Genomic DNA, 18,947 nt, shown 5'->3' with positions numbered 1-18,947 from the left:
TCTAGACTTATTTATCTTGATAAATTGCTCAATTTGGTTTTATTGTCTTTTGATTTCCTAGTTTCCTAGTAAAAAAAATATTGTGAAGACATTCAACTTGTCTTTTAGGAGGTGACATTGGCATTTGATTTAATTTAAAGCACAACAGGATGTGATGAAATGCATAGGAATCCTGCTCTATATAGTGTGTTATACACAATGCCAGTGTATTCAGTCTATGAAAAATGCATTACCTCGCACTTCTATGCATTAATTGTTTTTGTACATGTGTGCATCAATTTAAAAATTATTCTGCTTGCTCCCACAGCTGTCATAATTGTTTCATTAAGGGATTTAAACAAATGTATTTCTTAATTTTCCTGTCCTGTGTAATTGAATTATAGCAGTCTCCTTATGTTGGTGGTGCAAATCTGATTAATGATCATTCAAAAAACAGGCAGCACTGTATTATCTCCCTGAATAAGAAAGCTATATTAAATTCTACATTTGTTTTAAGAACACTGTAATCTCAAGAACCCTGACAGCTTGGTGGAAAATAAACACAATTACAATAAAAAAGTCAACATTGACACATTGTAAGTACACCCCAATCTCACATAGTCTCTTCAACTGAACCAAAAAACACTTTTTTTGCACCTGGAATCAAAACAGTATTGCATATCTTGACTACATCTTTCAAATTAACATTTTTTGTAACAATTAAGGAGTTGGTCCAGAAGTACGATATTGGGGAGAGAACAATATCTTTAATGCCACCAGTTAAAATCGGTGATTAAATCCTGAATTGATTCTTAACAATTTACAGCCACCTTTGTGAATAGAAGAAATCAACAAAATGCCAGCCCCTAAGAAAGTCCCGGCACTGACTTCTGGACACAAATCTGTGGGAACATCTTCTGAATGACTAAAAATTCAAACATTAACTTGTCCAATATAAGATGAATCACAGAGCATCTCCTATCCAGCATAAGAAATATAAGAAGGGTTTAATAAATTCAGATACACTGTACTCACATTGTACACTAGACACTCCAGAGAACTACTTCCATGTTACTCAGCCCTGCCCCACAACACAAGGTTTCTGGCAGGGCAGTCACTGACAGAATGTCCCTCCTTATGAGCCACAACATTCCTCTGTCTTTATTTCTGTTTACTTGGAGGTCTCTTAGTAATTAATCCCCTGACTCAAACCCCCGGAAAGATAGTCATCGCCTTAACTATTGCCAAGAAAGTTAATCTTTTTGAACTGGAAAACTAGAAACACACTTATAGTTACACAGTTGTTAAATTGTTTTACGGAACACATATCACTGGGTAAAATGACATCCTCTATTAAAAATCAAACTAGACATTTCAGAGAAATATGGGCTCCATTTATTGGCAATCTAAATTTATAGTGCACACTCACATATGCATACAAGGAGACACATACACATACACACCATGTATCGCACATACACAATACCCCCACTTTTTAATATAGTAGTAGTTATATAAATATAAATTAGCTATGGTTATTATTATCCCTCTCATTCATGTAATAAGCAAACTAAACTGAATTTAACCATAAAGATTCCCTTATAAAGCTTACACTTATTGTACATTTTTTCCGGTCTCATTTTGTCTTACTTATGTCCTCCTCTTTTTTTCCCTTCTGGTCTGTCTATATTTCCATTCTTTTGAATTTGCATTATGAAAATATCTATTTTTTTAAAAACAAACCATCAAAGGCCAAAAAAATACATCAGCAAATCTAAGGTTCTTTTTTGTATGAATTGACAATGTATAACTTGATATTGAGAAATAATATCAATCTTTTTTAGGTTATCTATATTTAAGTTTGATATGTTCTGAAGATATAAAATGAAATACCAGCCTGGAGAAATAGTGAATTGCATTATTGTTATCCAGTATTTCTGTAAGCATTTCTGTATTAAGATACATTAATATGCTGTAGTCTTTCTGTCAGATTAAGTATTTCTGTCAGATTAAGTACATACTGTATCCTTTCTGTGCACAACAGTGATACTGTACTTAAGGGATTTGTGCCTGGTCATATACTTCACTACCTTAAATTATTATTATTATAGATCCATATAGATCCACTGTAAGGCATAACAGTGCGGCTAGCATTTATTTGTGCAGTGGCCTCATAGGAACAATACATGCACTTTTCAGTGAAAAACTGACTCTAACATCTTTTAGTGTCATTGGGCTATGAGATGACATTTATTAATGTCATATATTTAAATAAGTACAATCCACACTCCAGCATATTATCCGATATGGTTATACACATCTAAAGGTAATTACATGTCACATTATTTGTGTCAAGTCATATAGAAAGCATTTTTCTTACATGTGATGAATGCCTCATCATTTTGTACTATGTATTTTAACACAAAATTCGGAAGATTTTAGCTTTGTTCACAAGTTATCCCTGCTGGTTTACTGTTTTTCTTCGACAGCTCCCAGATTTCCAAGACCCATTCCCTTTGGACCAAAGTTTTTGGCGTAGCAAACTGGGGGAAAAAGAAAAAGAAGGAAATGTGAGGAAGATCTACAACCGATGAACCACCTTTCCTTTAGGGTAGACTAGAACCTGTCATTACATGTATTTTAAACTGTAATATTTATAGGAATTTCATGTTGAGTCTACTATTGGTCAGAACACAGCAGTGATTGTTATAGACTTTTTAGGGTCAAATTATCGTGGTGTAAGCAGCACATAACAGCAGACTTTTTTAAGTTGACAGCTGGCAGAGGGTTGGTAGAGATAAGGACTGTGATTCACTGAAAAGGTTATTAAAAGTCTTCATGTTAGTTCTAGGAATTGAAAGGCAATCTGCATTCTTCTTTACTCTAACGAGGCTCTCTAATCATGCTCTTAGAATGTTATTAATTTCAATACATTGTTCATTTTTAGGAACCTTTTATCCAGGGTTTTTTTTTTTGAAAAAGGAATTTGATTTGAAATTGTGCAGATTTAACTGTCCTGACACTAAACTGTTCTTTGGCTTATGCTATACTTTAATGGGTTGTCCATTGTTTGTAGACTGGGCAAAAAGATCAAAGCTTAGTATAAATAGAATAGTGTTACTTATTCTAGAAATTATGGCATTTACAAATTGCCTTACAAATACTCTACATTCTATTATTTATTTGTTTAATTTAAAGATTTAATGTTGTAAACTAGTATATTCCTAATGTGTGTTTTTTATTTAAATGTGGGGGTCTTCTCTATACCTTTGCAGTAAATCTCTCCATCTTTGTCAGTCACTGTCGTAGATTCCAGACTCTTCCCACAGAGGGCACAGCGGAAGCATGTTTTATGCCAGGGCTGAACACACAGAACAGATCATTTTATTTGGGCTTCGTTTCATTATGGCATTTAACAATAATGACCAATTGCAACAGTTATCACACTTATTTTTTCTGAGTGAATAATTTTCATTTTCCATAAAAGTTGCTAATAATTAATATATTATTCATATAATTTAACCCCTGCAGATAGGTGAACAGATGTTAGTGAGCTGTGGATTTGAAATGCGCCACTTTATGAATACTGTCCATTTTTATTTATCTTTATACAGTTGTATGTACCAAGCTTGAAACTTCATACTGAATGTATTAGGTTTTCGAGATGCTCTAACTTCAAGCCTCTACAATGAGAACTTTTAACAAGACACAATCACATATAGAGGCATCTTCTCCGTGGGCCAAACTCGCTACTCTTAAAAACAAGTGGGTGAGTCACAAACAACAAACTTTGTGTTACTTTGTGTGCTATAAATGTAGCACACTTCCTTCGCTGGTATTTACTCCCACAAACGTCCAAATCGATGACACCTGGAGCAAACAAATTTGCTTTATCCCAGAGATTCTGTTTATGAATGAACGAGCAACAGACACTTGCTATTGTTCTCATTCAGCTGGAGAGTTTGTGCTTCATGTACTGTAGCCATTCTCAAAGTTACAAATGTAAAAAAAAACCTGTTACTGTTCTGTAGGTTCTGTAGGTATGAGCATGGCTTTTCTTCAGCAGATGTGACTCCAAAAGCAACAGTTTACATCCTCTCTTGAATGAAACCCGGCTGTGCATATTTGTACCTTTCCTCCTCCCATGACTTTCTCTGCAGCGTAAACAGCCTTAGAACAGCGCGGGCATCTCTCTGAGCCTCCGAATTTCTGAGCAAACTTGTTGGGGTTCGAGTTCGCTGTCGGGCGATGAGGCTTTGATCTAATCCAAAGAGGTGGGAAAAAATGTGTTAGTACATAATTTTTATTGCATCTATAAAAGTCAATGGTTATTTGTCCAACTGCAGTTGTGGGCATAAGGCTTATGTATTAGTTTATACCCCCAACCATAGCCCTTAACCTACCCTTAAACCTGAACTGACCTCATTTTCACAAACTTGAGAAGAGAGGCTAAAAAGTAATTGAGGCTATACCCACACAAAAATATTGTGAAATATTGGAAATGGTATTTTTAACAGTGGTTGGCAAATAGCTGTACTTTTTTAAAAACACATAGAAACAGGTGTGTTGTGTTCATTCAAGGAGTGATATATGTTTTGTTGTTTTCAGTTTTGTTTTTAAAATCACTTCGTACTTTGGGTAAGCCTAGGCATGTATGATAGGAATCTGTTTTGAGACACCTTCACCTGAGAAACTTTGCTCAAAACATGTTTTTTACTCCAGGGTAATTTGCTAGTTTGTGATTGTGGTGCATCCTGGTCTTTGAGAAAAATGAAAGGATTCACGCGACTTATTACAACATACACAAAGTACTTTGCATTTACATCTGCATTAGAATTGTGTACCTTATTTTCCCAACAGATATAATCAGGGTTTTGGAATGGTACATTTATGGGGTAATCCATTAAGGTTACAAGTAACAAGCAATGTAAGGGGTTAATTTTTAAAAGAAATAATAATTTTAAAGTTTTAAGACGGAATATAACATTTTACAACATAGTAACAATACACACGTAAAATGGATCTCTAACTCATGGCTTTTCAAATGATTTTCCCCCCAACGTCTTGGTTTATTCTCAAATGTAATCACTTACACGTGTAGCTCGTCACTGTAGTAGATTACTTTTAATTAATAATCTCTCGGTTTGAGAAGGTTGAAAATACGGATTTTTGTTATGCATGGTATTCCGTGTTTTCGGAATGTATTGTAAAGTAATATCCCTTTGAATTTAGGCCATTCCTATTTAAGGAGACTAAAATCTGCTCATTACGAAAACAAGATGGAGTGATTCCCATTCAATATTTGAGCGTCGGAGGATTTTGCCTCAAGCAAATCAGTCTCAAACATAATTTCCAGGTGACCCTGATCACTACTCCGGGTCTGTTCAGGACGCATTCAGTCCGGTAGCTTCTCAGGTGCGTTTCACGGTTGAACCAGGCGTCCTGGCAAAATTCGAACCGTTTGGAGAAGTGTGTAGTTCATATTAACTTGATAAACCTCAGGGGAAAAAAAAACGTATTACGCTGCAGAGGGCAATTGATGGATTTGACTAAACTCGGTTCTACTGAAGACGCAGAAGCTGACTATTGCCTTTGAAGTTGCAAAGTGAGCTCCAAAAATACGCGGATGACTTCGCGTACAAGGAACACTTTTGCGCATTTGGCACTGGACTTTGGGACACTTATTTAGTGCTGTAGTTTAGGTAAACAGGAAATTGAAAATGGTATTTGATCTGCTGGATGAATTCCCTTCACGTACTCTTGCGGTTGAATCCCCAGGTGCTCTCCGGGGTCTGAGCTGAGTGCTCCCGCACCTTGTCCATAGCCGTAGCCTTTTGGACCATACTTCTTCCCGTAACAGGTCTTGCAGTAAATTTCAGACTCGTGTGCTGCTACCGTTGTGCTATCAAGGGCTTTTCTGCAGACCACTAGAAGAAACAAAGGTAAAGCTTTCTTAGAAGACGGGAGCTGCAAAACATTTGTTGTTGTTGTTGTTGTTGTTTTTTTTATTTGGTCGCTGCCTGTCAGTATGATGCTTCATCCTGGGGTATGTTGTACATAAAAGTACCGTTTGCTAGCCAAAAGGTAAATTTAAATTTAGTTAAAAACTTGACTTATCGTGGTCACAAAAATAAAATGGCGTCAAACCTGACAATGAAAGCTATTTATAAATGTCACACATGACCTTTGCCTGGCCTGCTAAAGATAGAGCTAGCATCATTCAGATTGAGCCCTGGTGATTTCCACACCTCGGTGCTACGTTGTTAAGTAGCCAAAGAAGGTCGCTGTGAAGATAACAGATATTTTAGTTAATATTGTGCCAGTCTCCAAATTCCCTTGCATGCAAAATTGTCCGCTGTTGATGTTGAGCTATTGGCCAGTATAACCTGGTTTCTAATTCCATTTTTGTTTCGGAGGGTAAACTTTTTAATTTGCCGCAACAGACGGAGCACAGCCTGAACGGCAATTAATTACACGGACATTTGGGATTCAATGACATTACCGATTGCAGCCCAAATGTCAGACTTGCAATTTAATTATGGGCTACAGTTCATAACACGTGATGAAGAGCTGGATAGGTCTGTTGCCCTGCAAGCTCTTAAATCCTGGGTTTCAATTCGGAGCCCAGGGGTGCTTTTGTGCGGCGACTGCATCCCGCAGTACAATGACACGCTTTTTAGGTTAACTGGCGTCTCTAAACTACTGTATGCTCGTCTGTTTTCTGCAATGACATCTTGAAACAGGTGTCGCAGGATTTGCGTGCCTTTTTGAAAAAGGGGCAAACGTTTGGTTTAGAGTTCATTCCCTGCGCCCTCAGCACAGACCCATCCCAAATGCCCCCAAAGACAAAAATGAGCGACGGAGAAGTGTCGTCCGTGTGGACCATTAGTGGTGAATAAACGGAGGACTCACTGCAGATAAAGCAGGTTTTGTGGAAACTTCTTCCATTGCACTGTATCTCCTCTGCGTGATAAACCGTTTTCTCACAGGCTGAACACTTCGCTCCACCGCCCCAGTTCGGCATCTTAAATCTGTTTTTTCAAACGATCTGCTGGAAAAGAGAAAAATCACACAACCGCACAACATACAGTACCTGTATCCTGAAACAACAGTATTTACCAACTTCGCATCATTAAATACCTCATTGGAACCGCGTTTTCAGACCATTAATACTTAAAAAAATATTTTATAAGGGATTCGTTTCAAGCATGCTTACTCTAAATGTTCTAGCATTAAGGTGTTTTAGCGTGTTATGACATTTTCATGGCCTTAAAAGCATTTTGCTTTTGAATCTTTATTCGCAGAGCATTGAACGTATTTTAAACGTATACCAAGTTCTTTTAGTAATACATATCTACTATTAATTGTATATTGCGTGGCAAATATTAATTAGTGCCAAGTTTTTGTACACGTCAAGACACAACTAGAAAATAAATCAATTTAGCCCGTTATTTAAAACGTTATGATCAATTTATTATATAGTGATAAGAATGAACAGAAGAGTGTTTGATGTGTGTGAAGTTTTATCCCAAATGAGCGATAAGGTATCGGGTGACTGATAGACTACACGCAAGTTACTTATTCTCTCCATTGATTAAGCGACATTAAGCAATTTGAATGTCTGGAATGCCGCGATAAGAGTCCAGGAATAGGGTCTGTACAAAGACCACAGTTACGTACTGAAGAACTTATGCCAATGGTTCTTTAAAGGTAAATATTTAGATGATTTCATGCAGTTTGAGGCTTCATTCCCGAAATATACAAATCGACTTGAGGGGAAAAAATAGTTTAGTAACATATGTAACGTTAACTCCCGAGATAAAACGATATTGGCAAGAATTTATTAAAACATTAACTGGTATGCAGGTTTTTTATTCTATTCGGCTGGACTTCATCAGGACTACCATAATGGTTTCACGGTTTAATTACATGTTTAAAAACACAACTCTAATGATATTTTGGACGAGACGGGAATTTTGCCACTACAATTTACTAACACCAAAATCAATACAAAAGTATTTTACAACCAGTTAATCCAACATAACTCATGATATAGCACGGAATTCAATATTTTGACGTGACATTCTGTGATACTTTATGAGAAAGTCTTTGTAAAACAATACCAAGACTTACAAAATAGAGATCCCTGGGTCCAGTAGTCCTTCTCTGTTGCTTAGATCGGTGGGTTTGAGTTGATGTCAAACCAGGCAGCCTTAAATACTGGACATCTTTCATTCACAGCTATAGGAGGTATCAGTAGCTGACATCCAAATTAAGCGGTCTTCCCAAAATAACTTCTGACAAATCCTTTGCTTTGTGCTGGGAACTGGTAAGTCCCTAGGGGTGCCATTTGTTCTCATGATAAATATGGGCATGTGTGTAAATATGAAGGCAGCTGCATGTGTCAGATTTGTAGGCTGTATTGAAGGGTCCTTAGTTAAGAAATTTTCATCAGTGAAAAGAAATACAGGTGTTGTATGCTGAAAACAGAAAGAATCCCCCTTTATTTTCTTAGTAAATGTGTACATATCAAATTAATTCAACTGCAATCCAACCAAAGCAGTCCAGGTTAACAATTTTGATCATTGACAAATGTAAGAAAATCCTTCCTATAAATTAATGAAATTATAATTCACCTGATTACACTAATAGGAAATTTCCCCATACATTCATTTTTTATCTTTATTTCATAGATACCAATTAAAGAACTGTAACAGTTAACATATAAAATGTGCAAAATGTCATTGTGCCGTACATCTTTTTGCTAACATGCAAAACATGAATCATCCATGTATCGGTTTGATTTGTCCTATTAAGGCTACTTGTATTACTGAATAAGAAACATTTGTCATAGTTTATTCCTACATGCATATTTTGAATATCCTAAATGGGCATTGGAAAATTATGCAGTACATTAATGCATTGGGTCCGAGGTCCTGTGCCACTTCCTGCTTAAAACTCCAGTTCTGCTACAGCACTGACTGTATAAAAAGCTAGTGTTTAACATTAAAGATGGAGATCTTCAGTGTGAATGTTTTCTCATCCTGTGGAAATGTTGATTAACTGTTAAAACATTGTCTGTGCTTTAAGATGTACAGTGTAAACTGTATTTGTGTTTTTGCAGGTTTTCAAGCCCAGTTAGTTTCAGTGATCATGGGGCACAAGTCTGGTTCAGTAGAAACTGCAAGAAGTAAATAGCAGAGTACATACAGTATGCTGTTTTGTAACTACTCTAAAACCTGCAGGTACCCTATATTTTAAGTTTTTCCATGCTGCAGTTTTTATTAGAGGACACCTGGTAGCAGGGGCTGTAGTCTTCAGAAGGTATATCCATCTGTTTTGTAAAATCCACAAAACTTTTTAATGACTTTCACTGCAGGTGTTGCAGGACCTGAACACGTCTGTGCTTAGGACCTAGAAATAATTTAATATGAACTAGCGTACCCCTTTGTGCAAAGGGACACCCCCCCACTCACACAGTCAAATTGTCAAAGCTTTATAAATATCGTTTTGCAGCTCATGAAAGAAAAAAACAGTGCAGAGAGGGTCTGCTGCTACAGTCTTCAGGTTTCTTCAGTGCTCACTTCAAGTTTCCTCTGCGGTATGTAAATGTTCTCGTGAGACGAATGACTAGACGAGACCACAGCAGCCAAGGGAGACAAGGTGGAGACTGGGGTGTGGAAGAAGCTCTGTTGAGCACACTGGGATGCTTTGGGCGTTGCCAGAAGAGGCTGTTTGAAAATAAAAACAGTTACAGTCAGCTGATAACTTGGATTCAAAGTTTTCAAGGTGTGTAATGGATACTTTTACTCTAATGTTAATTCATGCTTTACATAAACAGTTCTGACTGCTTCTGTAACTGGTTAAAAATAATTTCTACATAGTTTGCACGTCTTTTTTGTATTTCACTGCTGCTATAAATATTTAATAATTTACAATGTGTTACATCAACAACTGCATATTACTATATAGTAGCGTGAAACATTTTTTTGTCTCTCTTCTTTTAAGAGGTCTTGAACAACCAAGTCCTAGTTCTCACCTGCTGTAAACTGATCAAAGTAACATGCTGTCCAGGCATCTGAGGCTGAACCGGGACTGGAGACATAGGCTTGATGAAGATCATCCCCCCTGGCTGAAAGCTCAGGTGTCCTGGGACGGGGCTGGCCTGCTCCAGGGGGGTGGCCACAGTGCCAGGGCTGGCACCCTGCGGGATTCCAGCCGAGATCAGCCCGAGGTTCTGTAGTGTGAAGTTCAGTATTGCGGGGCTGGGGCTGTTCACGTGCTGCCCGGAGGCAAAAGAAGGGCTCGACTGGTTGATAACTGGAAAGGAGGCGAGGGAGACGGAGGGGCTGGGGTGCTGAAACGTGGCGTGCGATGTGAAGCTCGTAGGGGTGAGTTCTGAAGACATCACAGGTAGGGCCCCTGTGGGGGAGGGGGGCAAAGACAGAATGGTAGTCAAATGGGTTTCAACCACTTCCGAAACACGGGAGTTCCAATGCTATCTTGTGAGCTTTCTCGCTCCGTGTCGGTACCTGTGACAGGGGGTTGGTAAGCCTTGTGGTGTGAAGCTGAGGGCTTGGGGCTTTCTCCGTCCGGGGACCGCGACCTCTGAAGGCTGAAGAGGGACTGCTGCGATATGGGAATAAGATAGCCGGCTGGCACTAGTGCCTGGAACAACAGATGTAACAAAAATCAATGGTCAGAACACATTTTCCCATCCGTGGATATCATTTGGAACGGAAATATCAAACTTTGGTTACCTCAGGGTGCAGATGACCAGAAGGCACCATGATTTCTGGCACGGAGACCGATCGTATAGGAGTAAGTCCTGCTTCGCTGTCGGAACACGAAAGCTTCTCTTCTTTTTCCAGGAATGTCTCCACACTTTCGTCAAGCTGCTCTGATCCCTTGTTCTCCGGGGTATTGATAAACTCTGGATCTAAGTGCAAGGCTCTAGGCGAAGGTCTGTTGGGTACCAATCCCCTGCGTGCCTTGAGCTTGTCCAGGTAGAGTTCGTATAGCTCTGCTTCACCGGGTGACGAACCCTGATGATAAAAATCAGGAGAGAATTTCACTTAAGAATGAGCATTTTCTCGGGTCGCATCTGAGAAAATTGACACCGAATCATCGGTAACCAAGCAGGAGAGTTACATACGTCTTTCCTTAACGCTTGACTAAACCTATTGGTCAGGCACTTTTTAAGTAATATAACAAATTAACTTTTCTGAATGACAGTTGCTAACAATGAACGTAGCTAATATTTTTAGGTTATCTGTAGCTCTGGAAACACCCTTAGAATCAAAAATAGAAAGAGGAAAACATACCCTAGAATTTGTCTGGGTGTTCTTTCTTTTTGGAGAAGAGTTTTCAAGCTTTTCAGTACAGGCTCGTTTATAGACCCTCTTGGGACTGTTCAGCGAACAAGGCGACTGGCAATTCTTTTGAGAGGAGTCATTTTCTGGATCAGAAGCTGAAGCTGTCCTGTCGCAGTGGATTTCTAAGCCAGCGTCAGGTGGACTTTCCCCACCTTTATCTTCAAATCTCATGGATCGTACAGCCAGGCTGGAGCGATTAGCTACTGGCCGCGCACAAGAGTGCACATATATAGCACATGGTCCAGCAGTCTGGTTCTGAGGTAGTATCATGGGGATGAGGGGAGAATACTGACAGTGAAGATAAGGTACTGCTCTGGTAGATGGCGCAAGGGTCTTAGCCTGAGAGTTGGTATCCTGCTGTTCTGCGTTTACTAGTTGCTCAACAGCTCCTGATGTTTTGGTGGCTTTTCCTTTTTGTTTTTGAGCTTGTGTCACAGTCTGTTTGGGTTTCTTCTTGCTTTTCCTAAAACAAAAGTAAATAGCAGTTTATTTCATGAGGTAGAAAAATGAGTTGCATTGAACAAATGAAGTTTTGATTCCCCCATGGTGACTGTTTTTTGGTGTGTATGTGCATTATCACTGTATTAGCATTAAGTAGTTCAGGTGGGTAGCTGCGTCAGCATGTGTAGCCTGCAAAGGAACAAGTAATAGGTTTATTCCGTGCTGGAAAAAAAGAAGAAAGAAAACAACGTTTTGGCTGTGGAGCCTTCTTCAGGTGTCTTGTCTTTCTCACCTGAAGAAGGCTCCACGGCCGAAACGTTTTCTTTCTTCTTTTTTTTCAGCATGGAATAAACCTATTACTTGTTTGTTTAGATGCATTAAGGCTATTAAAAACCAAAGTTTGATGCTTTGTCCGAACCAAGTTAAATAAGGAAATAAGAAACATTTCCACATTACAGAAAAGAAATATTGCACTAAATGACCTTAGTTAGAACTTACCTTGATTGCTCATCAAGCTGAATTTTGCAGATGGCTGCCAGCTGGGCCATTCTGCTTGGGTAACATTCAGGATCGGTCGAGTCTTGGGGGAAACAAGGATACGGAGATAAGTGTAAAGAATGAAAAAAAACAAAGTGCAAAAGGGACATTAAATGCCATATACTTGCTCATAATCCATCACAATTTACACAATATTTAAAAGCTAACATCTTATAAATGTATTGCTCAGTATTCTAGTCTGTTTGCTGGAAGAGGTTGTTTCCTGTTTAATAAAAGATGCCAGTGATGATCTGTAAGGCACTGTGTAGCAAGACATCTTGCTTCATTGTGACATGTATCACTGTCCAGTAGTTCACTTTATCTGGGGGATCATTTATTTTCAGACTTGTAGGTGTTAAAGATGTAAAGATTTATTTAATGCTGAAAAAGAGAAAAAAAGAAACACATTTTGGCTGGGGAGCCTTCTTCAAGTGCCATCTGACTCTACAGCCGAAAACGTTGTTTTATTTTCATCATGGAATAAACCTTTACTTGTTCCTTTGCAGCCTACGCATGCTGACGCAGCTTCCTACTTGTGTTAAAGATATGCCCCGCCACTGTATTGCTGTACTGCCTAACACTTACTTTTCATCTTGACAGGACTGCTGGGTGCAGAGTTTATTTTCCTTCGGTCATCCTGGATACTCTTTGCTAGCTTGACAAGAGATGGGTGCCGTGTGAAGCTATGCTTTGTCTTGGACGAAGGGAAGAGATTTTTGGCGCAATTTTCGATGGAGGATCTGGATTCTAATGTCTTGGATGTAGCTAAAGTGGCAGCTGATGATGTCTTTTCATCTGTGGAAAAAGGAAAAAATAAGCAAAATGAAGCTTAAAGACTAAAAGTAGTATGATCATATTAAACAACTGCAGTAAATTATAGCATTAAAAATGTACCTTTAACACATAAGAAATCCTCAGGTCCTGTCCACTTGAATGCTGGCTTCCGGCCTCTCTCCTCTGTAACGTGCACCTTTTTTATCAGCTCCAGACTACTCAGCACGTTAGCGATGTCATACAGCCTCCGGATTTTTGCTGGAATAGATGCAGTGGAAACCATAAGCACATGCGGTCCCCGAATTATTGAAGTATTGTAGAGCAACCGAGCACGCGTCATAAAACGGAAATCCAGATAAATAAAATACTGCTCACTTTTAAACTTGCTCTTATCCAAATCAATCACTTGATCCTCTCCGATGAGAATTTTAGCTGCGATGTCCAGACTGACCACGCGGGGCTTGGAAACCAAGAACAGCATCACGAACTTCTGACTCATAACTCTCAGCGACTTGTCCTTCCTGCTGTTGACCGAAGCTGTGAAAGCAGAAAGGAAATGGCAGTGAGGTTTCTGTTGTTTAGTGTAGTTCTCTGCTTAGACACAAGGGTCTTTTTTTTTTTATACAGCAGCAACTTTTTTCCATGTATACGTATGACACTTCACTCTGAGGTAAAAACCAGTTTCTTCATCTCATATTTTGGTTGTGGTCATAGGTTGTAAATCTGCATTTAACACCTCGACGGCTTCCGTTTTCCATTTAGCTTTTCAAATGTTTGTGAAAGCATTTCAGCCAGACAGAAATAAGCAGATGCTTTGAGGGGAAAGATTTAATAGAGTTAATTGTGAGCTTAATTTCTTCAAAAAGTTGCTGTTGGAAGCCTCTTCCTCTCCATGCTCATTTTCGCACACAGACAAAAGGGAGCGTGTCTGAAGCGCGGAGCCTCACCTGCCCTGAACTCCATCCCCGGGAGCTCCACGAAGAACATCTCCCTCTGCCCCACGTCGCCATCCAGCCCCCCGGCTTGCCGCACGTCCTCGTTCTCCTTCTCCTCGGCGTCCGAGTCGAACTCCCTCTCGTGACTCCTCTGCTTCAGCTGCTGCATCTGCGCCGAGTACCCGTGCTCCTCGCCCACCTGCTTCAGCATGCCCAGGGTCTGCGCCAGCTTGCCCCGCCCGTGCCAGGTGTAGCGGTTCTTGGCCAGCCGGCTGACCATGTGCAAGCTCTCCAGCACGTTGACGATGTCGTAGATGCGCCGGCGCTCCACATCTGTGTGATCACAACGCGGGTTCTTTTTTAAAATCCGGATTTATAAGCGAGACGCGGGTTGAAGAGCAGCACCACGAAGGCGAATGAAATATCTTATTGTGGGAATCCTGTGACGTACAGTACAAGCACAGTGCAAACCCGGGATTGTTAACTAGCAGCCTGGGGCTGTTCAGAGACTTCCTAGGTTTTCCCATCTAATTGTTCGTAAAATTACACAACAGATCTGCTCTGGTTCTGCTTGTGGTGCATCTGTTGATTTGCAATTGTTTTCGACATTTTAAAATTAACAGTAACTTGGCATGTAACTCTCGTTAGCTCTGTCTTTATCTTTGTGGTTGTTTTTGAGAATCACTTCCTAAACATGGAACCTCCAGACAGATAATGGCCTACTGAAACATAAATCGCAACTTACGAAGCTCTCCAGCTACTTCATCAAGACAGATATCATTGTTGAGGGCAGAGTTGGGATAATCAGGATATCTTGCTAGGAATTTGTGGCAGAGTAACCCCAAACTCTTTTCTTTCCGGCTTGTTTGAAGTTTGTCAGAATCGTCGCCAAAGTGTTCCTGGGGGACGGAGACACAAATGAGTAATTAAATCGAGTTCAGGATTGTGTAGTGCAAGGAAACTTGTACCTTTTTTGTAACAAAGCTTTTGATGTAACGTAAACACATCTGTAAAAGGATTAAATCAAGGATTAAATAAATTAATTACACCATAACAATAATTGTTCAACTGCAAATTCTTTGTAGGATGAGAAAATAAATATACAAATGCTGTTTGGACCAGGATGAATGAATTAGACATGTAATGCAAGGTTATTTTCAGCAATCTAATGCCAGATTAAAACCTGCAGGAATGGAGAATTGACATTTACCTGAGAACTATCAATAGCCCCTGCCCCTTCAGTGTCATCAATGCATAGCTCCTTTTCCCTGTTCCTGATCTCCGGACTAACGGCGCTGATCAGGATTTTAAGGTTTGCCGTTGGGGTCCAAGGCTCACAGGCAGGAGTGTCTTTCCCCTTGGTTGGCGTCGTCAGAGACCCCATGTCTTGCTGACTCTCTGCTAATACTGAATGTGAGGTAGAAGCCTTAAGTGGCGTTTTGATTCCCAGTGCAGGAGGCTCTACAAATACACCATACTGCAAAAAAGGAAAATTAAATGTTTAACTGAATGAATATGCATTACTTAGTGATTCAAATACAAATATCCTGCTTAAACTAAAACGTTTCCCTAAAAAACAGAAACATACAAATATATGAAGATAATCTGTACTGATTATCAATTATCAAACTTTTTATTCAGATTGGAGGGGATTTTTTGTGCCTGATGAAGACAATCAGCAGGTTACAGTGAAGGATTGTAAACTAATTACAATTTTAGTTAAAAAAACAGTACATCTGTACATCGTATTACTAACCTTTCCATCCTCTTTATGCGGTGTGTTAGAGAAACGGTTTGGTTTCTGATTTAAGTTCTTTAATTCCAACAATGCACTTGTCATCTTCCACCTTTAAAAAAAATAATTGGGGAAAAAAAATCAAATCAGTGTTATATGTGTCAGGTTAAATCACACACCAAACCAACACGCGTGTAAAGGGGGTGCATCTGCAGCACAAGAAAAGCTGCCACGCTGATTTCAAGATTAAAATTATGTTTCTTATTTAAAAAAAGAACCGACCAAGCAAAATCTCCGACTTACAAAAGTCCAGAAACTCAAGAGTTAACATCAAACTCGTAGTACCCTCTGAGGAAGCCCGTCGTTAACTGACACTTGCGCTGCCGTATCAGAAACAGCGCTCAACGCAAATGCCCGCCTCTTTAGCTCATCGACCAATAAAAATGAAGCGGGAGTCCGCCTCGCTGTGATGTTAGAGTGTCCCGCGCAGTACAGATATTTTTAAATTATTGGCGCGGAACTCCGGGACCTTCGTCCCCAGAAATCTTGCTTGCTTATTAAACAGTGTTTCAACTCACGCACGAAGACAAACGAATTACACTTTGTCTATGGCCATACATGTAGCGCAGAAGAAAACGACAAACAATACGTCGACGTCTAAAACTCGTTTGGCACGCAGATTGTTTTGCTTGAAGCGTTTATGATCACCCCAGGAAAGGAATGTGCTAATCAGAGGCACACGGTATAAAACCCTAAATTAAAAAAAATAGTCATGAATACTAATAATCGTGATGGGACGGTGGACATTTCTTGAAAATATAAGAGGCAGCGTGTTTTGGAGCGACTATACTATGTAAATACTGGATTGTAAGAAACGCGCGGGTTCTTTAAATTTTCCCCGCTCATACAATGTCTGCTAGGGTAGTTAGCCCTGGGTCTCGACTGCCGCCCTTGTTTCTAGGTTTCTAGTTCAATATCAGACATTCACGGCATCAGATAACCAATTTAATGCCTAAAAAGACAAATCTGATGTGTTTTCCAGATATTCGTTAAAGGGACATCGAAATCCCGAAGGAACCCGGCATTTAGCGAACTAAGCTTGCCTCCCCCAACTTCCTCAAGTTTAGGGAACTTTCAAACCGGGCTTTTTTTTGTAAAAACACTTCGCTAAAAACGAAAAGCGAATCCTTTATGTAGCCCGAAAACAGCTAATTCAACAGGAGCAGGATAATCCATATTATTCACCTTATGCATAAACAATAAATCCTTGTGACGTACTGTAGATACAGTAGTCCAGGGATCAACTCTAGCTACTAAACTGTGCTAAAATTACACTCCATATCGTTTTCTGATAACTCTCAGCTAACACAATATTTCTCAACATGAATCATGTTACACAAACGCATAAAATAAAAATAACTTACCCAGATGCAAGTTAAAAAGATCCTCTTGTATTGCTCGTCGCTTAATGTACACACACTCAGATCCTCAGAGTTGGACCATAAAAAAAAGTCTGTAGTTAATACAATCGATGGCTAAATATTCACTGCATTCTTCGTTTTGAAGATCCGTCTTAAAAACTTAACCGGCAAAGTGTAGCAGCTCTCATATTCGTAAACATGTAGTAAATACAAACGGTAAGGCAAGTACAAACACATATACTGTACTGGTAATAAATTATCTGTAAAACCTATAACACTTCTAAAATTGTAGAACAATCCTATGTAATTAAAAAAACACACACTATACCAACTCATCCAATATCGAGGAACTTTATAACTTAAGGCATGCCCTGAGTTAAACCAGCGATCAGTCGCTCAGCTTACATTTCAGTGAGTACAAAAGGAGGCATTTCGCAAATTCCCTGCCCCACTCCCGCCTGACGTCATTCATACAGCGCGCTCACCCTCCCGCCCTGCTTTACATTTCCTTCCAGCCAATCAGAGCCGTGAGAACGCGGAGCGGCGTTTTTTTTTAATGTTATCTGAGCGCTTCAGCGCCAAGGACTTCGTCACGTATGGCCTGCGAGCAAGGGAGTGCCACTGTCCACCTTAATGCAAATAGACGCCTTGGTTTCCCTGTTGTTAGCAATGACTAGGCTATGCAGCGCCGTGCTACTATGCAAGGGCTGTAAATCTAGTTGAGCTTTGTAGTGCTGGCGCTTTTAGAACAGGAATAAAACGAGATAAAAAGTGTGCAGAATTGTTTATTTTGAGACGTGTGTCTCCATTTATCGTTTAATGTGACTGCTTGAGTGTAACTTCAAGTATAGCTAATCACAGTATCAAATTTGTAGGGAACAAAGTATACATCTCAGTGATTTCCGAAAGGTATCTGAGGACTGGGAGAAAATTAAAGTGCATGACAATATCTGATTCCCAAGCCTGGTAACAGATACTGACTTAGGAGGATTGCAGAAATCGCTGGGGCCTGATCCCGTTGTACATTTTGGAAGCTAAGCAGAGCTGGGTTGTTTCAGTGCTGGACAGGGGAACTTTCAAGGAAATTCGTGTTGCTGCTGTGAGTGATTTGGTGGACCAGTAGGAGGTGCTGTTCCCCCGGGACGCGAATTTCCAACCAAGGTCCCATAGAGTGACCGTAGGCTCCAACCACGCTGTCATGAAAGACCTGACAGCACACTTCGGAGAAAAACGGAAGAAGAGGACTGACATTATTTTTTTAAAATCTTAAGATATTGAGCCGGATTGTCTTTCAAACCCTTAAGCCTTAAGGCTTTTTGTGTATGCACTACACATGATGGCGTTTGCTATTTTCCTCGCGATCTAATAGAATGAAATATTCCCGGTTAATTGCGAAATTGCTCCTCTTGTGCTAAATCTCTCGTCGACGCTAGATGGCAACAGATTCCTTTTTCCCAGAGAAGTTTCCATGGAGACGGATAGCGCTGAAAAACCGGGAAGAAGACTGGCGCGCTTAGCAATGACGTAATGTGATCGATTAGAAAGAGGGGGTTCTTCAGTGCAATAATGCACTGGCTGTAAGACGGGGAGAGAGTAGCTAGAATGTGTATGGAGAGGAGCCTGTTTGCAGTGGGGCACTGAGGGGTTTTGTTTTGGGTGAGTAGGACTAGTCTCTTTCCCTCCTGCTTAAAGATGCACGTTAATTGTAGTAGGGCACGTGCGCTGCTATCCAGATTGATAGAAAATGCTT

At 39.8% G+C, this 18,947-nt stretch overlaps 3 protein-coding genes and 1 long non-coding RNA gene across 5 annotated transcripts in view; 2 read left to right on the top strand and 2 right to left on the bottom strand.

Moving 5' to 3' along the window:
• Positions 1-1,351: 1,351 nt before the first annotated feature.
• csrp3 (cysteine and glycine-rich protein 3 (cardiac LIM protein)) lies at positions 1,352-8,260 on the bottom strand. Of its 2 annotated transcripts, none has more exons than XM_015338461.2 (6): positions 8,113-8,260; positions 6,892-7,030; positions 5,738-5,906; positions 4,111-4,240; positions 3,247-3,340; positions 1,352-2,522 (listed from the first exon to the last, which is right to left on the bottom strand). In XM_015338461.2, the coding sequence occupies exons 2-6, from the start codon at positions 7,001-7,003 to the stop codon at positions 2,449-2,451; spliced, it is 579 nt and encodes a 192-aa protein (XP_015193947.1). In that variant the 5' UTR covers positions 7,004-7,030; positions 8,113-8,260; the 3' UTR covers positions 1,352-2,448. The 2 variants fall into 2 exon arrangements, with proteins under 2 accessions (XP_015193947.1, XP_006642588.1); XM_006642525.3 differs by having other exon boundaries at positions 6,892-7,027.
• A 204-nt stretch (positions 8,261-8,464) lies between these two features.
• Positions 8,465-17,635, bottom strand: e2f8 (E2F transcription factor 8). The gene is made up of 14 exons (XM_015338459.2): positions 17,201-17,635; positions 15,798-15,888; positions 15,252-15,518; positions 14,787-14,940; positions 14,054-14,374; positions 13,482-13,643; positions 13,227-13,364; positions 12,918-13,127; positions 12,294-12,375; positions 11,304-11,817; positions 10,740-11,024; positions 10,512-10,647; positions 10,019-10,401; positions 8,465-9,710 (listed from the first exon to the last, which is right to left on the bottom strand). Exons 2-14 carry the CDS (start codon positions 15,879-15,881, stop codon positions 9,543-9,545), a joined length of 2,904 nt encoding a protein of 967 aa, XP_015193945.2. The 5' UTR covers positions 15,882-15,888; positions 17,201-17,635; the 3' UTR covers positions 8,465-9,542.
• Positions 9,680-14,084, top strand: LOC138224404 (uncharacterized). The gene is made up of 4 exons (XR_011182877.1): positions 9,680-9,768; positions 9,988-10,370; positions 12,933-13,776; positions 14,019-14,084. It is a non-coding gene; the product is annotated as an uncharacterized lncRNA (long non-coding RNA).
• A 1,131-nt stretch (positions 17,636-18,766) lies between the features above and the next one.
• The window catches only part of nav2a (neuron navigator 2a), a 222,733-nt gene continuing 222,552 nt past the window's right edge, over positions 18,767-18,947 (top strand). The window contains exon 1 of the mRNA XM_069181810.1: positions 18,767-18,853. The gene's annotated coding sequence lies outside the window, so the exon portion shown is untranslated. The remainder of the gene's footprint in view (positions 18,854-18,947) is intronic.

This window comes from Lepisosteus oculatus, chromosome 21, assembly GCF_040954835.1.
Source record: "Lepisosteus oculatus isolate fLepOcu1 chromosome 21, fLepOcu1.hap2, whole genome shotgun sequence".
NCBI lineage: Eukaryota > Metazoa > Chordata > Actinopteri > Semionotiformes > Lepisosteidae > Lepisosteus > Lepisosteus oculatus.
Note: the sequence above shows the minus strand (reverse complement) of the source record. Positions and strands in the feature narration are given on the sequence as shown.

Excerpts from the sequence above, each read along its gene's own strand:
- csrp3 (XM_015338461.2), bottom strand. The coding sequence starts at position 7,003 with ATGCCGAACTGGGGCGGTGGAGCGAAGTGTTCAGCCTGTGAGAAAACG. Across the intron at positions 5,907-6,891 it reads CAAAACCTGCTTTATCTGCA|TGGTCTGCAGAAAAGCCCTT; the intron begins GTGAGTCCTCCG and ends TGTTTCTTCTAG. Across the intron at positions 3,341-4,110 it reads AAGTCATGGGAGGAGGAAAG|CCCTGGCATAAAACATGCTT; the intron begins GTACAAATATGC and ends CTGTGTGTTCAG.
- e2f8 (XM_015338459.2), bottom strand. The coding sequence starts at position 15,881 with ATGACAAGTGCATTGTTGGAATTAAAGAACTTAAATCAGAAACCAAAC. Across the intron at positions 15,519-15,797 it reads CGCATAAAGAGGATGGAAAG|TATGGTGTATTTGTAGAGCC; the intron begins GTTAGTAATACG and ends CCTTTTTTGCAG. Across the intron at positions 13,365-13,481 it reads GGATAAGAGCAAGTTTAAAA|CAAAAATCCGGAGGCTGTAT; the intron begins GTGAGCAGTATT and ends CATCTATTCCAG.